Source organism: Schistocerca nitens, chromosome 2 (assembly GCF_023898315.1).
Source record: "Schistocerca nitens isolate TAMUIC-IGC-003100 chromosome 2, iqSchNite1.1, whole genome shotgun sequence".
Taxonomy (NCBI): Eukaryota; Metazoa; Arthropoda; class Insecta; order Orthoptera; family Acrididae; genus Schistocerca; species Schistocerca nitens.
The window spans coordinates 180,419,173-180,437,788 of record NC_064615.1 but is presented as its reverse complement, the minus strand read 5'-3'; the positions used below and the strand labels follow the sequence as shown (position 1 = coordinate 180,437,788).

General features: G+C 40.3%; 2 protein-coding genes across 8 annotated transcripts in view; one reads left to right on the top strand and one right to left on the bottom strand.

Annotated features, from left to right (window-relative positions):
• LOC126235860 (uncharacterized) overlaps positions 1-18,616 on the top strand; it is a 196,477-nt gene that overhangs the window by 14,475 nt on the left and 163,386 nt on the right. The window lies entirely within an intron of this gene.
• LOC126235861 (protein Mpv17-like) overlaps positions 1-18,616 on the bottom strand; it is a 66,963-nt gene that overhangs the window by 37,220 nt on the left and 11,127 nt on the right. For 2 of the 5 annotated variants that reach the window (XM_049944753.1, XM_049944754.1), the window contains exon 2: positions 13,896-13,982. The exons of 2 other annotated variants lie outside the window; for them this stretch is intronic. In XM_049944753.1, coding sequence (XP_049800710.1) covers positions 13,896-13,939 — 44 coding nt within the window. In that variant the 5' untranslated portion in view covers positions 13,940-13,982. Of the gene's footprint in view, positions 1-4,675; positions 4,801-13,895; positions 13,983-18,616 lie in introns of those variants that run through there. One more of the 5 variants, XM_049944757.1, reaches the window with a different exon arrangement.

Sequence of the window (18,616 nt, the reverse complement as noted above, 5' to 3'; positions counted from 1 at the left end):
GTCTGCTGGTCTAGGTTTAACTGTGGGCGTTCCTTAGCGTTTCCACTTCATAATCGCGTTACCAACAGCCGACTTGGACGGACTTAAAAATGTTGAAACGCCCCTGATGGATTTGTTTCTCAGACGCCATCCAGTGCCTAGTTCACGTTCGTAGTCACTGAGCGCTCCTGACCGAGCCATTCTGCTGCATTGCCTCTCTACTGACTTTTTTTTTTTCACTTTTATTCCCATCTCTGAGGGAGGTGGGCGGGCTGTCTGAGGGCATGCTGGTGTCCTTTTCAGCCATAGGGGTTTTACATACTTATTTTTTTTTTGTTAGATTTTATTTTTCTGGCAAGTGCGTTTGTCATATATGGTTTCCAATCTTGTTAGAACAAGTATTACAGTATATTCCTTTTTTAAATGTTTAAGTAACGTTATTTTAGTATAATGTAGGTTTTGATAAAAACAAAAGACTTAATAAAGACAAAAGGCATATATATGGACAATGAGATCAACAGGAAGTGCAAAATGGCTAGGCAGGGATGGCTAGAGGACGAATGTAAGGATGTAGAGGCTTATATCACCAGGGGTAAGATAGATACTGCCTACAGGAAAATTAAAGAGACCTTTGGAGAAAAGAGAACCACTTGTAAGAATATCAAGAGCTCAGATGGAAACCCAGTTCTAAGCAAAGAAGGGAAAGCAGAAAGGCGGAAGGAGTATATAGAGGGTTTATACAAGGGCGATGTACTTGAGGACAATATTATGGAAATGGAAGAGGATGTAAATGAAGATGAAATGGGAGATATGATACTGCGTGAAGAGTTTGACAGAGCACTGAAAGACTTGAGTCGAAACAAGGCCCCGGGAGTAGATAACATTCCATTAGAACTCCTGACAGCCTTGGGAGAGCCAGTCCTGACAAAACTCTACCATCTGGTGAGCAAGATGTACGAGACAGGCGAAATACCCTCAGACTTCAAGAGGAATATAATAATTCCAATCCCAAAGAAAGCAGGTGTTGACAGATGTGAAAATTACCGAACTATCAGTTTAATAAGTCACAGCTGCAAAATACTAACGCGAATTCTTTACAGACGAATGGAAAAACTAGTAGAAGCCGACCTCGGGGAAGATCAGTTTGGATTCCGAAGAAATATTGGAACACGTGAGGCAATACTGACCCTACGACTTATCTTGGAAGCTAGATTAAGGAAAGGCAAACCTACGTTTCTAGCATTTGTAGACATAGAGAAAGCTTTTGACAATGTTGACTGGAATACTCTCTTTCAGATTCTGAAGGTGGCAGGGGTAAAATACAGGGAACGAAAGGCTATTTACAACTTGTACAGAAACCAAAAGCAGTTATAAGAGTTGAGGGGCATGAAAGAGAAACAGTGGTTGGGAAGGGAGTGAGACAGGGTTGTAGCCTCTCCCCGATGTTATTCAATCTGTATATTGAGCAAGCAGTGAAGGAAACAAAAGAAAAATTCGGAGTAGGTATTAAAATCCATGGAGAAGACATAAAAACCTTGAGGTTCGCCGATGACATTGTAATTCTGTCAGAGACAGCAAAGAACCTGGAAGAGCAGTTGATCGGAATGGATAGCGTCTTGAAAGGAGGATATAAGATGAACATCAACAAAAGCAAAACGAGGATAATGGAATGTAGTCGAAATAAGTCGGGAGATGCTGAGGGTATTAGATTAGGAAATGAGACACTTAAAGTAGTAAAGGAGTTTTGCTATTTGGGGAGCAAAATAACTGATGATGGTCGGAGTAGAGAGGATATAAAATGTAGACTGGCAATGGCAAGGAAAGCGTTTCTGAAGAGAAATTTGTTAACATCGAGTATAGATATAAGTGTCAGGAAGTCATTTCTGAAAGTATTTGTATGGAGTGTAGCCATGTATGGAAGTGAAACATGGACGATAAATAGTTTGGAAAGGAAGAGAATAGAAGCTTTCGAAATGTGGTGCTACAGAGAAATGCTGAAGATTAGATGGGTAGATCACGTAACTAATGAGGAGGTATTGCATAGGATTGAGGAGAGGAGTAGTTTGTGGCACAACTTGACCAGAAGAAGGGATCGATTAGTAGGACATGTTCTGAGGCATCAAGGGATCACTAATTTAGAATTGGAGGGCAGCGTGGAGGGTAAAAATCGTAGAGGGAAACCAAGAGATGAATACACCAAGCAGATTCAGAAGGATGTAGGTTTAGGTACTGGGAGATGATGAAGCTTGCACAGGATAGAGTAGCATGGAGAGCTGCATCAAACCAGTCTCAGGACTGAAGGCTCAAATGGCTCTGAGCACTATGCGACTTAACTTCTGAGGTCATCAGTCGCCTAGAACTTTGAACTACTTAAACCTAACTAACCTAAGGACATCACACACATCAATGCCCGAGGCAGGATTCAAACCTGCGACCGTAGCGGTCGCGCGGTTCCAGACTGTAGCGCCTAGAACCGCTCGGCCACCCTGGCCGGCTCAGGACTGAAGACCGCAACAACAACATGGACAATAGAAAGGCAATATGAGAAAGAATAAGTACATGAGAAGGTTGAAGATATATAAGTGAAGTGTAATTTATAAGTAATTAGAAAATTTAGATTAAATTTTGCCTTCAAAATCCTTAATATGCAACATAACGACGGCGACGTCAGACACTGCTTAAGCAAACTTATCATAAATAAAACAAACATCTACAAAAGTAGGACATGTTGAGTTGAGTTGAAAATGTTGAGTTTGGCGAGCGCCATCTGGCCCCCAGCCCAGCAACAACCATTGACAACATCGAAAAAGTGAAGAAAATGATGATGCCGAATCACTATAATAAAGGTCGATGATAATGTTGGCATATCACCTGTCTCGTGAAAAGCAATTTTTTCGGCTTTTTTCTTTGGCACGAAACTTGGGCCATTCCAAAGTTCTTGAATTTAGACCAAGAGCAGTGCCGAACGAACATTGCTAGGGAGTTGCTGAATGATGTTCACGTTGTTTCAGGGCTGCTCAAACGGTGACGAAACATAGCTGTATGGATATCACGCCGGAACTAAGGTCCAGTCGTCCCAATTGGAGCTTCCTGAAGAGCTGAGACCATTCGTCCAATTCGATCGAATGTGCTGCTCCTTGTGCTGTTCGATTTCAGAGATGTAGTGTGCTAGGAGTTTTGCTATCAGTAGTACAGTCAATTGAGAGTACTGCCTGGTTGTCCTATTCCGTCTGCGTGAAGTAATATAGAAACACCTAAACATTTGGCAGACAAAACCAAGGCAATCGCACCACGACAACGCTCCAGCTCCTGCTTCTACACTTCACTGCATGGTCGGGAATTTTTACCCAAAAACAAAACATTATAATGGCTCACTTGCCGTATTCGCCTGCTATCTCTTCTTACCAATATCGAGCTGCAAGTGACGATGAAAGGACGCTATTTTACCATAATTAACGACGCTGAATCCTTAAAGGAGCTAAGCGCCATACCAAAAATTGCGTTCCTAAAGTGTTGCGACAATTCGCAATAGCATGGTACAAATATATAATACATTGTTATTTGACATTTTCAAATTGGGAGACAGGCGATCTGTTGTGTTAAAATGTGTGGATCAAAATCCTAGGTCACGATCGCTAAAATTCCTTTAGTGAGTACTAGTTTCAGCTCACTGACGAGCCATCTTCAGATCACTAAAAATTATCACGTAATTCAGAGTGGTATCAGCCACCACGCATTACCTCTGACATTCGTAATACAGCTACTTCCTTCTTCCTGTAGTGACACACCATATTTACATCCACATATGGACTAAATGATAGTTACCACTGTCAATCATATTGCATTTAAACATAGCTGTGGCAATATGAGCACTGGAGATAAATGGCTGGGCTGACATTGTAAATTATGTAACCATGACGACCTTCATTACTGTGTACATGACAACAAGAGCGATTAAACTCAACAGATTATGACGATGTGTAATGCCTGGTGGCTCATACACACTGAATTAATGATCTGAAGATGGGTCGTCAATGAGCTGAAACTAGAAGTCAGTAAAGGAATTTTAGCGATCTTGATCTAGGATTCTGATCCACACATTTTATTTGTATATCACCTCACTGAGCGTACCTTTAGAGGAACAAAATTAATATTGGCAAATAACTGGATAAAATAACGAAATTTTCATGTTTTTTTTTCTCGTTGTTCTCCTACTTTATATTATTCCAGTAGACGAATAAATATTGCATTCTGGGCAAACATTATTTATCACTTATGCTCCAAATTCGAAGGCGCTACACAAGAAACATGGTTATGGTACCCATCGACGGCACTGCACGTTCGCTAGTGATTGTGAAGGATGAATGCTACAGCACATAAAATACAAATGCTCGACGGCATGAATAATTAAACGAGCTACAGTGTTGTGGGTGTCACCTGTTGAAAGGAAAAGATTGAAAAAACGTAGAAGAAAAAGCACAGCCCTTTAAATAGAGAACCTACTCTGTAAGGAAGTCGGATGTGTCATTCCATGGATTTTTGCAATGCAATGTACAACATTATCTTTACCCAATTCGTTCGCGACTTAGGAATAAAAGTTCTATTTCAGCTGAAACAGAGGTAAACAGTGTTTTGCTAAGTGGGTGTCATCCCATCTCGAACTTCCACATCAATGTACATAAGAATATAGTCCTACCCCAGACACAGAGCGATCCAAAGAAGTTCGCAGCACCCGAGAGGATGCCGTCAGGTGGAGAGCACAATGACAAACTACACAAACGTTTCACGGTGCTGCTGTTTTCATACGTGAATATCCAGTTGACCTCGACGCGGATATTCGGTTTGATACCACAGATAAGAAAATGACGCAGCGCTATTATACCCACTTCAACGAGGGCAACGTACATATCTTTTAATTGCATAACAGAGATGGCTGGTAAAAGTGTAACTCGTGTGTTACTGGACGTCGAAACATTCTCTGGAAACAATTTTTGTTATTACGATATCAAAGCGTAATACACTTACAGTAAGCACGTCCAGATACTCTTGGGAGCAACTTTGATGTATCCGTCCTTCTCCAAAGTATTACGACCGTACCGATTTATTTTTCCCACTGTTTGCTTACTTCGTTTCGGGTGAATACCGGGATGGTTCCTTCTACATGGCTTATGATATTCCGTGCGAGCTCTAACTTCCCTTATTTTATTACGATGATTGTTTCTCCCTCTGTAGGTCAGCGTCAAAAAATATTCTCGCATTCGTAGGAGAAGCTGGTGATTGAAATTTCGTAAGAAGATTCCGCCGCAACGAGAAACGCCTTTGTTTTAATGATATCCATCCCAAATCCTGTATTATGTCAGTGACATTCTCTCCTCTATTTCTCGATAGTACAAAACGTGCTGCTCTTTTTTGAACTTTTTCGATGTACTCCTTTAATTCTATCTGGTACGGATCCCATACTGCGAGGCAGTACTCCAAAAGAGGACGGACAGGCGTAGTGTAGGCAGTCTCTTTAGTAGATCTGTCACATTTTCTAAGTGTTCTGCCAACAAAACGCAGTCTGTGGTTTGATTTCCCCACAAAATTTTCTGTCTTCTTTACAATCTAAGTTGTTTGTAATTGTAATTCCTAGGTATTTAGTTGCATTTACTGCCTTTAGATTTGGTTGATTTATCGTGTGACCTAAGTTTAACGGATTCTTTTTAATAATCATGTGGATGACCTCACACTTTTCATTATTTGGGGTCAATTGCCAATTTTCGCACCTTACACATATCTGTTCTAAATCGTTTTGCAGATTGTTTTGATCTTCTGATGACTTTACTGGACGATAAAAAAAAAAAAAAAAAGCTCCGTCTTTAGGCCACAAGTGGCCCTTCCGGGACCGTCCGGCCGCCGTGTCATCTTCCGAGGAGGATGCGGATAAGGAGGGGCGTGTGGTCAGCACACCGCACTCCCGACCGTTAGGACGGTATTCTTTGACCGAAGCCGCTACTAATCGGTCGAGTAGCTCCTCAATTGGCATCACGAGGCTGAGTGCACCCCGAAAAATGGCAACAGCACATGGCGGCGGGATGGTGACCCATCCAAGCGCCGGCCACGCCCGACAGCGCTTAAATTCGGTGATCTCACGGGAACCGGTGTAGCCACTGCGGCAAGGCCGTTGACTGGACGATAAAAGACAGTATTATCTGCAAACAATCTAAAACGCCTGCTCAGATTGTCTCTCAAATCGTTCATATAGATAAGGAACAACACAGGGCCTATAACACTAACTTGGGGAACGCCAGAAATCACTTCTGTCTTACGTGATAACTTTCCGTCATTTACTACGTACTGTCACCTCTCTGACAGGAAATCGCGAATCGAGTTACGTAACTGGGACGATATTCCATAAGCACGCAATTTCACTACAAGCCGCTTGTGTGGCTGCACAGTGGCAGAAGCCTTCTGGAAAACTAGAAATATGGAATCAACTTAAAAACCCTTGTCAATGGCACTTAGCACTTCGTGTGAGCAAAGAGCTAGTTGTGTTTCACATGAACGATGTTTTCTAAATCCGTTTTCACCTGGAGTCAATAGACATTCTCTTCGAGGTTATTCATAATGTTCAAACACAATATATGTTCCAAAATCCTGCTGCGTATCGACGTTAATGATACGGGCCTGTAATTTGGTGGATTACTGGTACGGATCTTTCGTCAACACCGGCCAACAAATTCCGGGCGACCGAGGCAACCAAGAAAGGGCGAATCCATGGACAGAGTAAATCAGTCTGTTCGTGACGATCCACTTGTAAGCATGCAATTTCTTTAAAGGTGCATAGTCAATCACTCCACCGAATTCTGCAAAAAGACTTTAAACTGCACACTAACAAAGTGCAGTTGGTGCAAGAATTAAAGCATCAGAATGCCAGACATAGGCTGCAGTTCGTTAATGATGTGACTGAGTGCCCTTCATTTAACAGCATCTTGTTTTCTGACGAGGAGTATTTTCACCTGAACGGTCATGTCAATAAACAAAACTGCCGATACTAGAGTGCAACTAATCTTATACAGAAGCATGAGAAACCCTTTCATCCGCCGAAAGTTACTGTGTGGCTGCGATGTCATCTCGAGGAATAACTGATGCATAGTTTTTCAAGGGGAGAGTGGTCGTGCAGTTACAGTGAAGTCCAAATGTAATGTGACGATGTTGGTACCTGAATTGCTAAACTTTCCTGACTCTAACCAAATAACATGGTTTCAGCAAGACGGGGCCACAGCACGCACATCCAATGCGTCTGAACTGCGAGTTCATGGAAATTTCCGTGGGAAATCGATTCCCTGGAGGGGTGACATAATTGGGCCCCCACGCTGTCCAGAATTGAGCCCTACGGATTTTTTTCTTATCGGTATATGTCAAATCTAAAATGTATGTTAATAATTCAACTTCTCTAGAACAACTGAAAGAAAATATCCATAGCGAAGTGGCGATCGCCTCAGTGTCTACGCGCCGAGCCTCCATGCAAAATTTTGTTCATCATTTAAATGAATGCCGTAGGCGTGCTGGATTGCATTTAAGTGACATTATTTTTAAGAAGTAAATTTCTAAATTGGATTTTCCATAATAAAAAAAGATTTTGTTGATAGAATTCAAACTCGATTTTGTTTTGACACTTCAAGTATAAATAAACATTCTTTTGAGGTACACTGTACTTTAGGGTATACGTAAGCAAATACCTTGATCTTAGTATTTACAGCAGTATCTCGACATCAGTACAGACGCAGTTTTTCCATAAAGAACAATCATGGGCGTTCGCATAAATTTTTCCAAGAAGGGCAAGATACAAATGTTTCCATGTTTGAAATAACTCTTTCGGTGAGTTTGAAACAAGCTGTTTCCCAAAAACAAAAACTGAAGTAGACAAAAAGTGCACAAATATCTTATATCTTAAAAGATTCCTAGTTTTCCACTTTCTATTTCTTAGGTAGATTACTTTGATATATAAATGCTAACCATATTTCAACAGTCCATACAAAGTTCATCCTTTTATGTTACTTATGTAATATGGATGGCATATTTTCGCTTCCACAGTCAGATATTGCAACTTTATGTGATTAAATCCAGGGTATCCTATGTGTTATGAAATAACACTTGAAATGTTCTCAGTAAAATATTTAGTCATAGGTAGTTCCATAGCATTAACCTGAAACTGAAAATTAAAAATCTGAACTAGAAAACAAGCAAGAGCGATTGAGAATTGTTGGATATCTAGAACTGAATAAACTGGGAATAAACATTTAAAAGAAGTCTTATTCAACTTATGTGTCTAATTAAATCAGGTGATGCCATAACACTTTGCTTACAGGACTTCATATTAATGAGAATTGCACTACTGTCATGTTTTCTATATTTTTATTCTCTGTTTACTGTTGTTGTTTACTTGTGTCCTTAGTCCTGCAATATGTTAAATGTTGGCTAACACAACTCAAGCTGAACAAAGTGTTTTTTGAAAACTATATTTTTTGGGTTGGTTAGGTAAAGCATAGCCTACAGACAGTATACAATTACACAATGTAGGTAATCTCCCGAAACCTCACTCAAACTGACCAGTAGAATCGACTTCTAAAAACCTAGACCTGAACTAAGGCAGTCTTCGCCTGTCCAGTTTATCACATTATTGTGCAGCCATGCCGACTAGACCTGGATAATTAATAGCTCTATGACATCACGTTGCCCTGTGTTACATCCCAAACAAAGTTGAGGCCACAATTTGTAGAGAGAAAATGGTTCAAATGGCTCTGAGCACTATGGGACTCAACATCTTAGGTCATAAGTCCCCTAGAACTTAGAACTACTTAAACCTAACTAACCTAAGGACATCACACACACCCATGCCCGAGGCAGGATTCGAACCTGCGACCGTAGCAGTCCCGCGGTTCCGGACTGCAGCGCCAGAACCGCACGGCCACCGCGGCCGGCAATTTGTAGAGAGAACATCTTTTCAAATTTTAAATTTCACTTTTTTCCCCAGTCTTCTAGCGCGAAAAATTGTATTTTGTTTTATCGACAGATCCTTTGCTCCCATAAATTAAGTATAAATTTACAAATTACATGGGCATGTTCTACAATGTCTACTACAATACCTATGACGTATAAAACTGAATGTAGAACTAGCAAGCGATCATGGGTCTGTTTCGTCCACAGAGAAACAGCTGAGTACTGTTGCGATTCAGTTGTGCAGCTGGGGCAGGACGCATCCTTGAGATAACTGAGGACAGTTGACAGGCATGTATTACACGACCACGATATTATTGAACCTGGCCTCCTGTGGCCATTAACGGAAACAGGCGGTGATGTTACAGTAAACAAATACTGTGATTACTTAGGAAAACACATCACACTATAAACGATTTCAAGACCGCTGTGTGTTTACTGTCCAGTGTTTCAGTTCATCCTCGTGAAATATCATGATAACAATTCACGATAGGTCACCCGAAGCGCCCTCTCTTCCAGATGCAATAATACTGATACCCTGAAGCCATGTTTATGTTATGCTGGAAATCAGAGTATATCGGTGTTGGATCGGCCCCTTTCTACAGTTTGTTCTATTTCTGCAATATTCTGTAAGGTTGCACACCCAACTTGACTGCAAAATATCGCTGAAGCCTCTGCCACGCCGACTGGCACAATTTCCCGTGGAAAAAAATTGTAATTGCTTAAGTCACAGTATGAGGGAAGATTGGAAAGTAACTTTCAATAATTTTATTACCAGGAAGATTAATAGGTAATAAAAAATCACAAATGAACCCACCTGCATATTTTACCTACTTTCCTACATAGTTACCAACTTTCTCAACACATTTCTCCCATCGTTATACCAGTTTCAATATGCCCAGTTTACAGAAGGCCGTTTGATTGAAGTATAGCCATCTGCGGACTGCTGATTTCATTTCCGCATCTGTCGCAAAGCGTTGGCCGCCCAGGAATTTCTTCACGGGAACAAGCAGATGAAAGTCCGACAGTGCAAGGTCTGGAGTGTATAATGGATGCTGGACACACGTCCAACCCAAATCTGGCGATTTTCTCACGAATAGGAGCAGCAACATAGGGCTCAGCATTGTCATGAAGTTTGTCAAAAAAACTGTTCAAATGGCTCTGAGCACTACGGGACTTAACTTCTGAGGTCATCAGTCCCATAGAACTTAGAACTACTTAAACCTAATTAACCTAAAGACATCACACACATCCATGCCCGAGGCATGATTCGAACCTGCGGCCATAGCGGTGGTGCGGTTCCAGACTGTAGTGCCTAGAACCGCTCGGCCTCCCCGGCCGGCGAAGTTTGTCACATAAACATTAATGTTGTGGATTTCGTCACGAAGGGCACGCCACAACTTCAGCAAAGCTTTAATGTAGGCTCCAGTATTCACAGTGGTCCCGTATTCAGTTGGCAACTATGTAGGAAAGTAGGTAAAAGATGCAAGTAAGTTCAATTGTGATTTTTTATTACCTATTAATCTTTCTGGTAATAAAATCATTGAAAGTTACTTTCCGATCTTCCCTCGTACTGTTACTTAAGCAATTACATTTTTTTTTTCACAGGAGATTGGGTCAGTCTCTTGGTGTGGCAGAGGTTTCAGCTATATTTTGCAGTCAAGTTGGGTGTGCAGCCTTACAGAATATTGCAGAAATAGAACCCTCAATCTTTTCTCTGTTACTTCCTCGTGCAGCTCTTATCAAACTGTAGAAAGGAACCGATCCAACACCATTACACGCTGATTTCCAGCACAATATAAACATGGTAACAAAATATTATTGCATCTGGAAGTGAGGGCACTTCGGATGACCTATCGTGAATTGTTATCGTGATATTTCACGAGGATAAACTGAAACACTGGACAGTATACACACAGCGGTCTTGAAATCGTTTAAAGTGTGATGTGTTTTCCTTAGTCATCAGAGCATTTGTTTACTGTAACATCACCACCAGTTTCCGCTAATGGCCACAGGAGGCCAGGTGCAATAATATCATGGTCATGTAATATGTGCTTGTCAACTGTCCTCAGTTACCTCAAGGATGCCTTCTGCCCTAGCTGCACAACTGAATTGCAACAGTACTCAGCCAACAACACACCATGCTTATCCCAGAACAATGTCACAAGGATTTTTGTAGCAGATTAAGTCACGTCGAATTTTTTCTCGTACTGGGAAACCAACATGTTTTCGCTCCATAGAGGCCTACTTGGTTTTGGGCATGTACTGGTACGCCCACAACTCATCACCAGTGACAATTCCTTTCAGAAAATTATACCCTTCTGTGGCGTAACGTGTTAAGTGATCCAAGCCGGTCTTCAATCAGTGGCCTTTGTGATTGTCTGTCAGGTTCTTAGGCACTCAGGGAGCGTTAACTTTACGGAAGTTCAAAGTGTCATAAAAAATATCGTACACCACACCATAGGAAATGTTGAAATGCTGCGATAAGTTAAGCAGTTACATGCGCCAGTCGTTCGAAATTTCTGCCTCAATGGCTCCGACATTCTGGGGGTTGCAGCTATTACCATCTGCCCGGAGCATGGCGAATCACTAAGGTTCACAAGGCCCTCTTGGAAGAATGCGCACCACCTGGAGACATTGCTACAGTTCCTACAGTCTTCCCCGTACATGCCACCAAAGTCCCTGTGAATTTCACTCGGTTTATGCGCTTTGACCCACAAATATCGAACTACATTTCACTTCTCTTCTTAAACTTACAACAATAACACGCACGCCATGTTTGTTTTGCAGTTCATGCGTCTCTCACTAGTGTTACACAAGAAAACAAAACACCATCTGTAATGCAAACTTCAAACTATATCATCATGAAATTTCAACATTCAGCTGCAATACCAAGGGAGAAAAAATTGTATCCAGATTCCAGTAGCGAGCACATCTACACTATTTGAAAGACACTACATAAATAATTAGTCAGATCTTGACAGGCCTAAGATTTCAAAGTGGCGCAAAGGTTGGCAACTTGCTTTAAAAGTTGTCAACTCATACAAATTCCTGGGTGTAACACTTTGCAGGTATATGAAATGGAACGATCACATAGGCTCAGTCATACGTAAGCAGGTGGTAGACTTTAGGTTATCGGTAGAATACTGGGGAAAAGCAATCAGTCTACAAATGAGATTGCTTACAAATCACTTGAGTGACCCATCCTAGAATATTTCTCAAGTGTGTGGGACCATATCAAGTAAGACTAACAGGGGATACTGAAAGGCAGCATAGCCGGCCAAGGTGGCCGAGCGGTTCTAGGCACTTCAGTCTGGAACCGCGCGACCACTACGTTCACAGGTTCGAGTCCTGCCTCGGGCATGGATGTGTGTGATGTTCTTAGGTTAGTTAGGTTTAAGTAGTTCTAAGTTCTAGGGGACTGATGACCTCAGATGTTAAGTCCCATAGTGCTCAGAGCCATCTGAACCATTTTGAAAGGCAGCATAAATAGTCACAGATTTGTCTGATCCCGTGGGAGAGTGTCACAGAGATGCTGAAGACATTGAAATGGTAGACTCTTGAAGGTAGATTTAAACTATCCCGAGGAAGCCTACTTAAAATGTTTCAACAACTGGCTTTAAATGATGACTCAGACTATACAACACTATACATGTCACTCCCGTAGGTATTGTGAGGATAAGATTAGATTAACCACAGCATCCACAGAAGAATTTAAATTTTCATTCCTTCCACACTCCATATGAATGGAATGGGAAAAACCCCTAATAACTGGTACAATGGGATGTACCCTCTGCCATGCACTTCACAGAAGTTTCCAGAATACAGATGTAGAAGTAAAATAAAAACAGTATATGATAAAAATGTATCCTGACTAGCAAAAAGTTGCTGTGATTGACTGTTCCTAGAACAGTTTATTTATAGAGCAGACTCTCATAATGTAGAGACAGTGTCTGCTGGAAGCATGCGAAACCTCTACATCTGAGATGCACATACCACAGCTTGTAAACATCTTGTGCCCTTCCCCCACCCCTGCCCACCAATAGATCTACTGACAGCCCAACTTTATTTTTAAACTTTCATGCAAAACAATGCAGTAATGACTACAGAAACAGCATATGAGCCTTCAGGGATAGACATACACTGTGGTGACAAAAGTAATGGGATACCTCCTAATATCATGTCAGACTGCTCTTTGCATAGTTTAGTGCAGCAGCTTGATTTGGTATGGACTCAACAAGTTGTTGGAAGTCCCCTGCAGAAATATTTAGGTATTCTGCCTCTATAGTCATCCACAATTGCAAAAGTGTTGCCAGTGCATGATTTTGTTCACGAACTGACCTCTCAATTATATCTCATAAATGATCGATGGCATTCATCTCGGGCAATCTAAATGGCCAAACCATTCACTCGAATTGTTCAGAATGTTCTTCAAACCAGTTGTAAACAATTGTGGCCCAGTGACATGGTGCATTGTCATCCATAAAAATTCCATCTTTGCCTGGGAACACGAAGTCCATGAACTGCTGAAAATGGGCACCAGGTAGCCAAACATAACCATTTGCAGTCAATGATTGGTTCAGCTGGACCCTGTCCTTTTCATGTAAACACAGCCCACACCATTATGGAATGACCACCAACTTCCATAACGCCTTGCTGACAACTTGGGTCCATGGCTTCAAAGGGTCTGCACTACATTCAAACCCCAGCATTAGCTCTTACCACCATTTTCCAGCCGTTTATGGTCCAACCGATATGGTCACAAGCCTAAGAGGGGCACTGCAGGTGAAGTTGTGCTGTTAGCAAAGGCACTTGTGTCAGTCGTCTGCTACCAAAGCCCATTAACACCAAATTTCGCCCCACTGGCCTCACATTGTTTTGTGTAGTTATTTCACACAATGTTGCTTGTCTATTAGCACTGACAATTCTATGCAAACCTTGATGCTCTCGGTCGTTGGGTGAAAGCTGTTGGCTTCTGCATTGTCCATGGTGAGAGGTAATGCCTCAAATTTGGTATTCTGGGCCTGGAAAAAGCATTCAACAGTGTAAAATGGTGCAAGATGCTCAAAATTGAGAGAAAAATAGGGGTAAGCTATATGGAGAGACGTGTAATATACATGTACAACAGCCAAGACTACTATTCAATCTGTACATCGAAGAAGCATTAATGGAAATAAAAGAAAGGTTCAGGAGAGCAAATGCAACAAATAATAGTAATGTTTCAGCCTCTCTGTGTTGATAAGATTTTGGAAACTCTCTTAGTTCTTGTGGGTAAAACTGATTAGACATAAATAACTGATTAGGCATAATGGACAATCCACATTCATCTGGCAGAGTGACACTGTATGCCAGACCCGGACTCAAATCCAAGACCATAGCCTTTTGCAAGCAAGCACTCTACCAACTGAGCTGCCCAAGCACATCTCGCAACCCATTCCTGCAGACAGTTTCTCATCTCCTACCTTTCAAATTTCACAGAAGTTCCCCTGCAAAACTTGCTGGACTAGCACTCCTGGAAGAATGGATACTACAGAGATGTGGCTTAAGCACAGCATGGAGGTTGTTTTCAAAATGAATTTTCATTCTGTATTGGAGTGTGCACTGATATTAAACTTTCTGAGAGATTAAAACAGTGTGCTGGACTAGGACTCAAACCACACTTGGACTCAAGCCCAGAACCATTGCCTTTCATGGGCAAACGGTCATTCAGCTTTCCTGGCACAACTCCTGACTTAACTCCATGGACATACTTCTGTCAATACCTCTCTGGCTCTTACTATCCAAACACCATAGATGTCTCCTCCATATCTTATTCTCCTGGAAATTTTAGCCCACGACAAAGTTTCAAATCTTCAGACACTCCACCACAAAGTGAAAATTTATTCTTGTTTTATACTGGATGAGAACTTGTTGAATAACTTTGCACAAGAGTATATAACTTCACCGTCAACCCTAGACAAGCAGTCAAAGTCTCTTACTTGTGCTTATGTGCATCACATATATGTTGAGACTGATTTTTATTGAAATTAAGGAGTAAATGAATTGGGAAGTGAGTGAAAAAATTCCGAGATCCTTAAAAGGCCATCAACAAGATTTGTGGGTGTTCTACTTTTCATTATAGTCTGACAGCTCATTTATGCTGAATGAACACTTCATTTACCTTTAGTGTACAGCAACAGAAAATAGTTCCATATGACAACAAGGACTGAAAATACGCAAAGTAAACCAGCAGTCACGTCTTTACTTCAACACAATGAGAGAGAAATCTAAGGACAAAAATGTGTTGACCCCATTTTAGTTTGTAACATAAGTGAAGCCCAAAGATTTTTACACGGGGCTTTTTACTTAGTGTATGATCATTTAAGTATATTTTGGTGTTAGCAGATAATTTGTGTATGACTGACTTGCGTAATACCAATACAAGTCCCTGTGAAATTAAAACTATTAGCTGTGAATCATGTAGCTTTGTGATCCACACAATCAAGGTCACAAAATGTATCAATAGGATAATTTTTCTTGATTGGCTGTACTAGCAATTCTTTTCTGAGTTCTGGTATTGCTTTCTCTGTATAGAATCATTTATGAAAGCTACACTGGGAGGTAGTTAAACAAGCCCTGCTCAGTTGAATGAATCAGTATTCTGTCATTAGCTACTTTCTCAAACATCTCTGAGAAGGCTGTAAGGAGTGACATCGCTCCTAATTAGAAGTCAGTTTCCATACCTCCAGTTTTATACACGAGTGTTACAGTAGTATAATTCAGTCTGTCAGAAAATATAACTAGAGTCACCGATTACAATGATAACGTATGGTTAATCCTGTCAAGTAAGTATAAAATTTTCATATTCTGCAAGAACAAACTGAAAATGTTTCTGCTTGACAACTCCTTAAAAAACTTATAAATTTTCAGCATGTACGTATATTTACAAATTAATTTTCAATTTGAATGTAAAATGAGTTGTCCCACACCATTACGATTTGTCATGATCTGTTGAACATGAAACTAAGTAATTAACTAAATGAAAGCCCATATGGAAAATATGTTAACTTACTGACTTCTATATCCCCAAAGTTACCCATTATTTTTATGGAAAAAGTAGCCAAACCTAAACTTTTTAACTGGCTGCTCTATGATTTTTCCAGATTAAGTTCTCACCAAAATGCACACCTAAGAACTTACAGTTTGTATTGTTTGTTAATTCTTGTTTGTATACTAGGTTAATAGGAGGTTGGATATTTTTGACTGTTCAAAACTGGAACTGCATTTTTTTCATAGCTTGAAGCTAGCCCACAAAAACCATTCAGTAACTACCATAAAAACAGCATTTACTATTTTTCTCTGTTGATTCTTCTTTGCTCTGCTTCACTACAATGCTTGTATCATCTGCAAACAGGATTAATTTTGCTTCCTGATTCAAATAAAATGGCAAATCATTAACATAAAGCATGAATAGTAGTGTTTGGTTATCAAACCCTGTGGGTCTCCCATTCTGATTTTTCTCCATGCACACGACATGACATCCTTCTTTGTATTACTTGAACAGCCTATGGTAACTTTCTGCAGTCTGTTTCTTAAATAAGCACTAAACCAAACATTTTCTAAGCAGGTATTTCCACGAAAACTTAATTAATAGAGTAAAACAGGCCAGAATGAAACAATATTATGAGAAGGAAAGATGCTACTCACCATATAGAGAAGATATTGAGTCACAGATAAGAACAACAAAAAGACTCTCACAACTAAATCTTTCAGCCATTAAGGCCTTCATCAACACTAGACACATACACGTGTGCACCTGTCCGCCTGCGCGCGCACGCGCGCACACACACACACACACACACACACACACACACACACACACACACACACACACACACACACACACACGAGCGCGCGCGCAAACGCAACTCTTTGCACATACACATATGTGTGTCTAGTGTTGACGAAGGCCTTAATGGCCAAAAGCTTTAATAGTGAGAGTCTTTTTGTTGTGCCTCTCTGCGACTCAGCATCTCCGCTGTATGGTGAGTAGCAACTTCCCTTCTTATAATATAATTAATAGAATATTATGACTGACACAATGAAATACCATTGAAATGTCAGAGAAAGCTGTAATTGGTTATGCGTTATCATTCCAAGATTATATTATGAGATCAGAAAATTTATAAATAGGTGATTCATAGAATGGCCCTTTTGAAATCCAAACTGTGATTGGCTAAGAATCCCATTACTACACAGTGTGAGATAACCTTGGAGTACATTACCTCCTCAAAAATTTCAGGAAATGTTTTAAGCAGTAACACTGGGCAGTAGTTATTAACATCTGTGGAGTCATCCTTTCTTTTTTACAGAGGGTCCTAAAAATGTCCAGACTTTCTGAGAAAACATCCTGAGTTAATGATGCTTTACATAAGTGACTAAGAACATTACATATTATATGGCTACAGCTTTTTAGTGTATTATCTGAGATATTATTCAGCCCATAGGACCTTTTACTTTTTAGAGTCATGATATTCTTTCTTATTTCAGATAGGGATGTGAGACTAATTTTTAATTGCTTCTTCAGCATATTGTTTCTCTTCTGAGCTATTTGCACCAATTTTATCACCCATTTTTTTTTAAAAAAAGTAATGATTAAAAATATTGCCTACAGATAAATAAATTGCTCAGTACATTTTACTGTTAACATTTGGCCATCAGGTTCAGATAAGCCACTGACCACTCCTGAAAATCACTGCAGGTTTTTGAGTCCAAAAACAAGTCATCAATAGCTGTTGCACTACATTACATTCAGTCCTCACAGAAAAATGTTTCTGTGGCAAATTATCCTAAACTGGACATCAACAACTCTAGGTACAATAGTTCAGTACTCCCTGACAACAAATCTTCATTATAGTCTCCACAAACAATGATTTTCCAGTTATGTGTGCATAACATACTTACAACTCTCTCTCTAGGTGCTTTATAAAGTTTAAGATACTTCCTGTTGGTGGCCTGTAAATTGTCAGTACAACTAGAATCTTTTGAATTTTGTAGTCCACTATGTGGCACAACATTCAAAGAATTGTTCAGCATATCTTCATTGACCTGAAAGGTCTGGTACTTCTTATTGGTTCTACACTAGTATGTTAATAGCTTGTGTCAGTCAAGATTTTGGTGATTACCATGTAATGTTCTGATATGCACAACATATCTGATGAAGTCTGTCTGTCCTTTCATTTTTCTGTGTGGATATGAGAAGTACATCTGTTTTATTAAAGAGGGTTCTGATGTTTTGATAAACAATACTATACGCATTTTTAAACATATCCATGATTTTGTCCAAACTGCAGTATTCTGTTCTGATAGTGACTGCTTCTACCGTAACTATGCCGCAAGTTATGGTACAGGGAGATAGGTGTAGTTAGCATCATGGTTAGCATGCTGAGGTTCACCAGTTCAAACATTAACGCCAGCAGTTATTTGTTATTTAGTATTTACCACTTTCTGAACATTGTTGAAATATCTTATGTTTGTACTGTTTGTATATTCTGGAATATTTGACATTTGTATAAATAGCTGCACTCTCTGTCCAGTTCTGTTCTGGCTGTACGATGGTTTCAGTAACAAATGTGCTTTCAGTTCTATGTGTCATTTTTCATTGAAGACCCTGCATTTG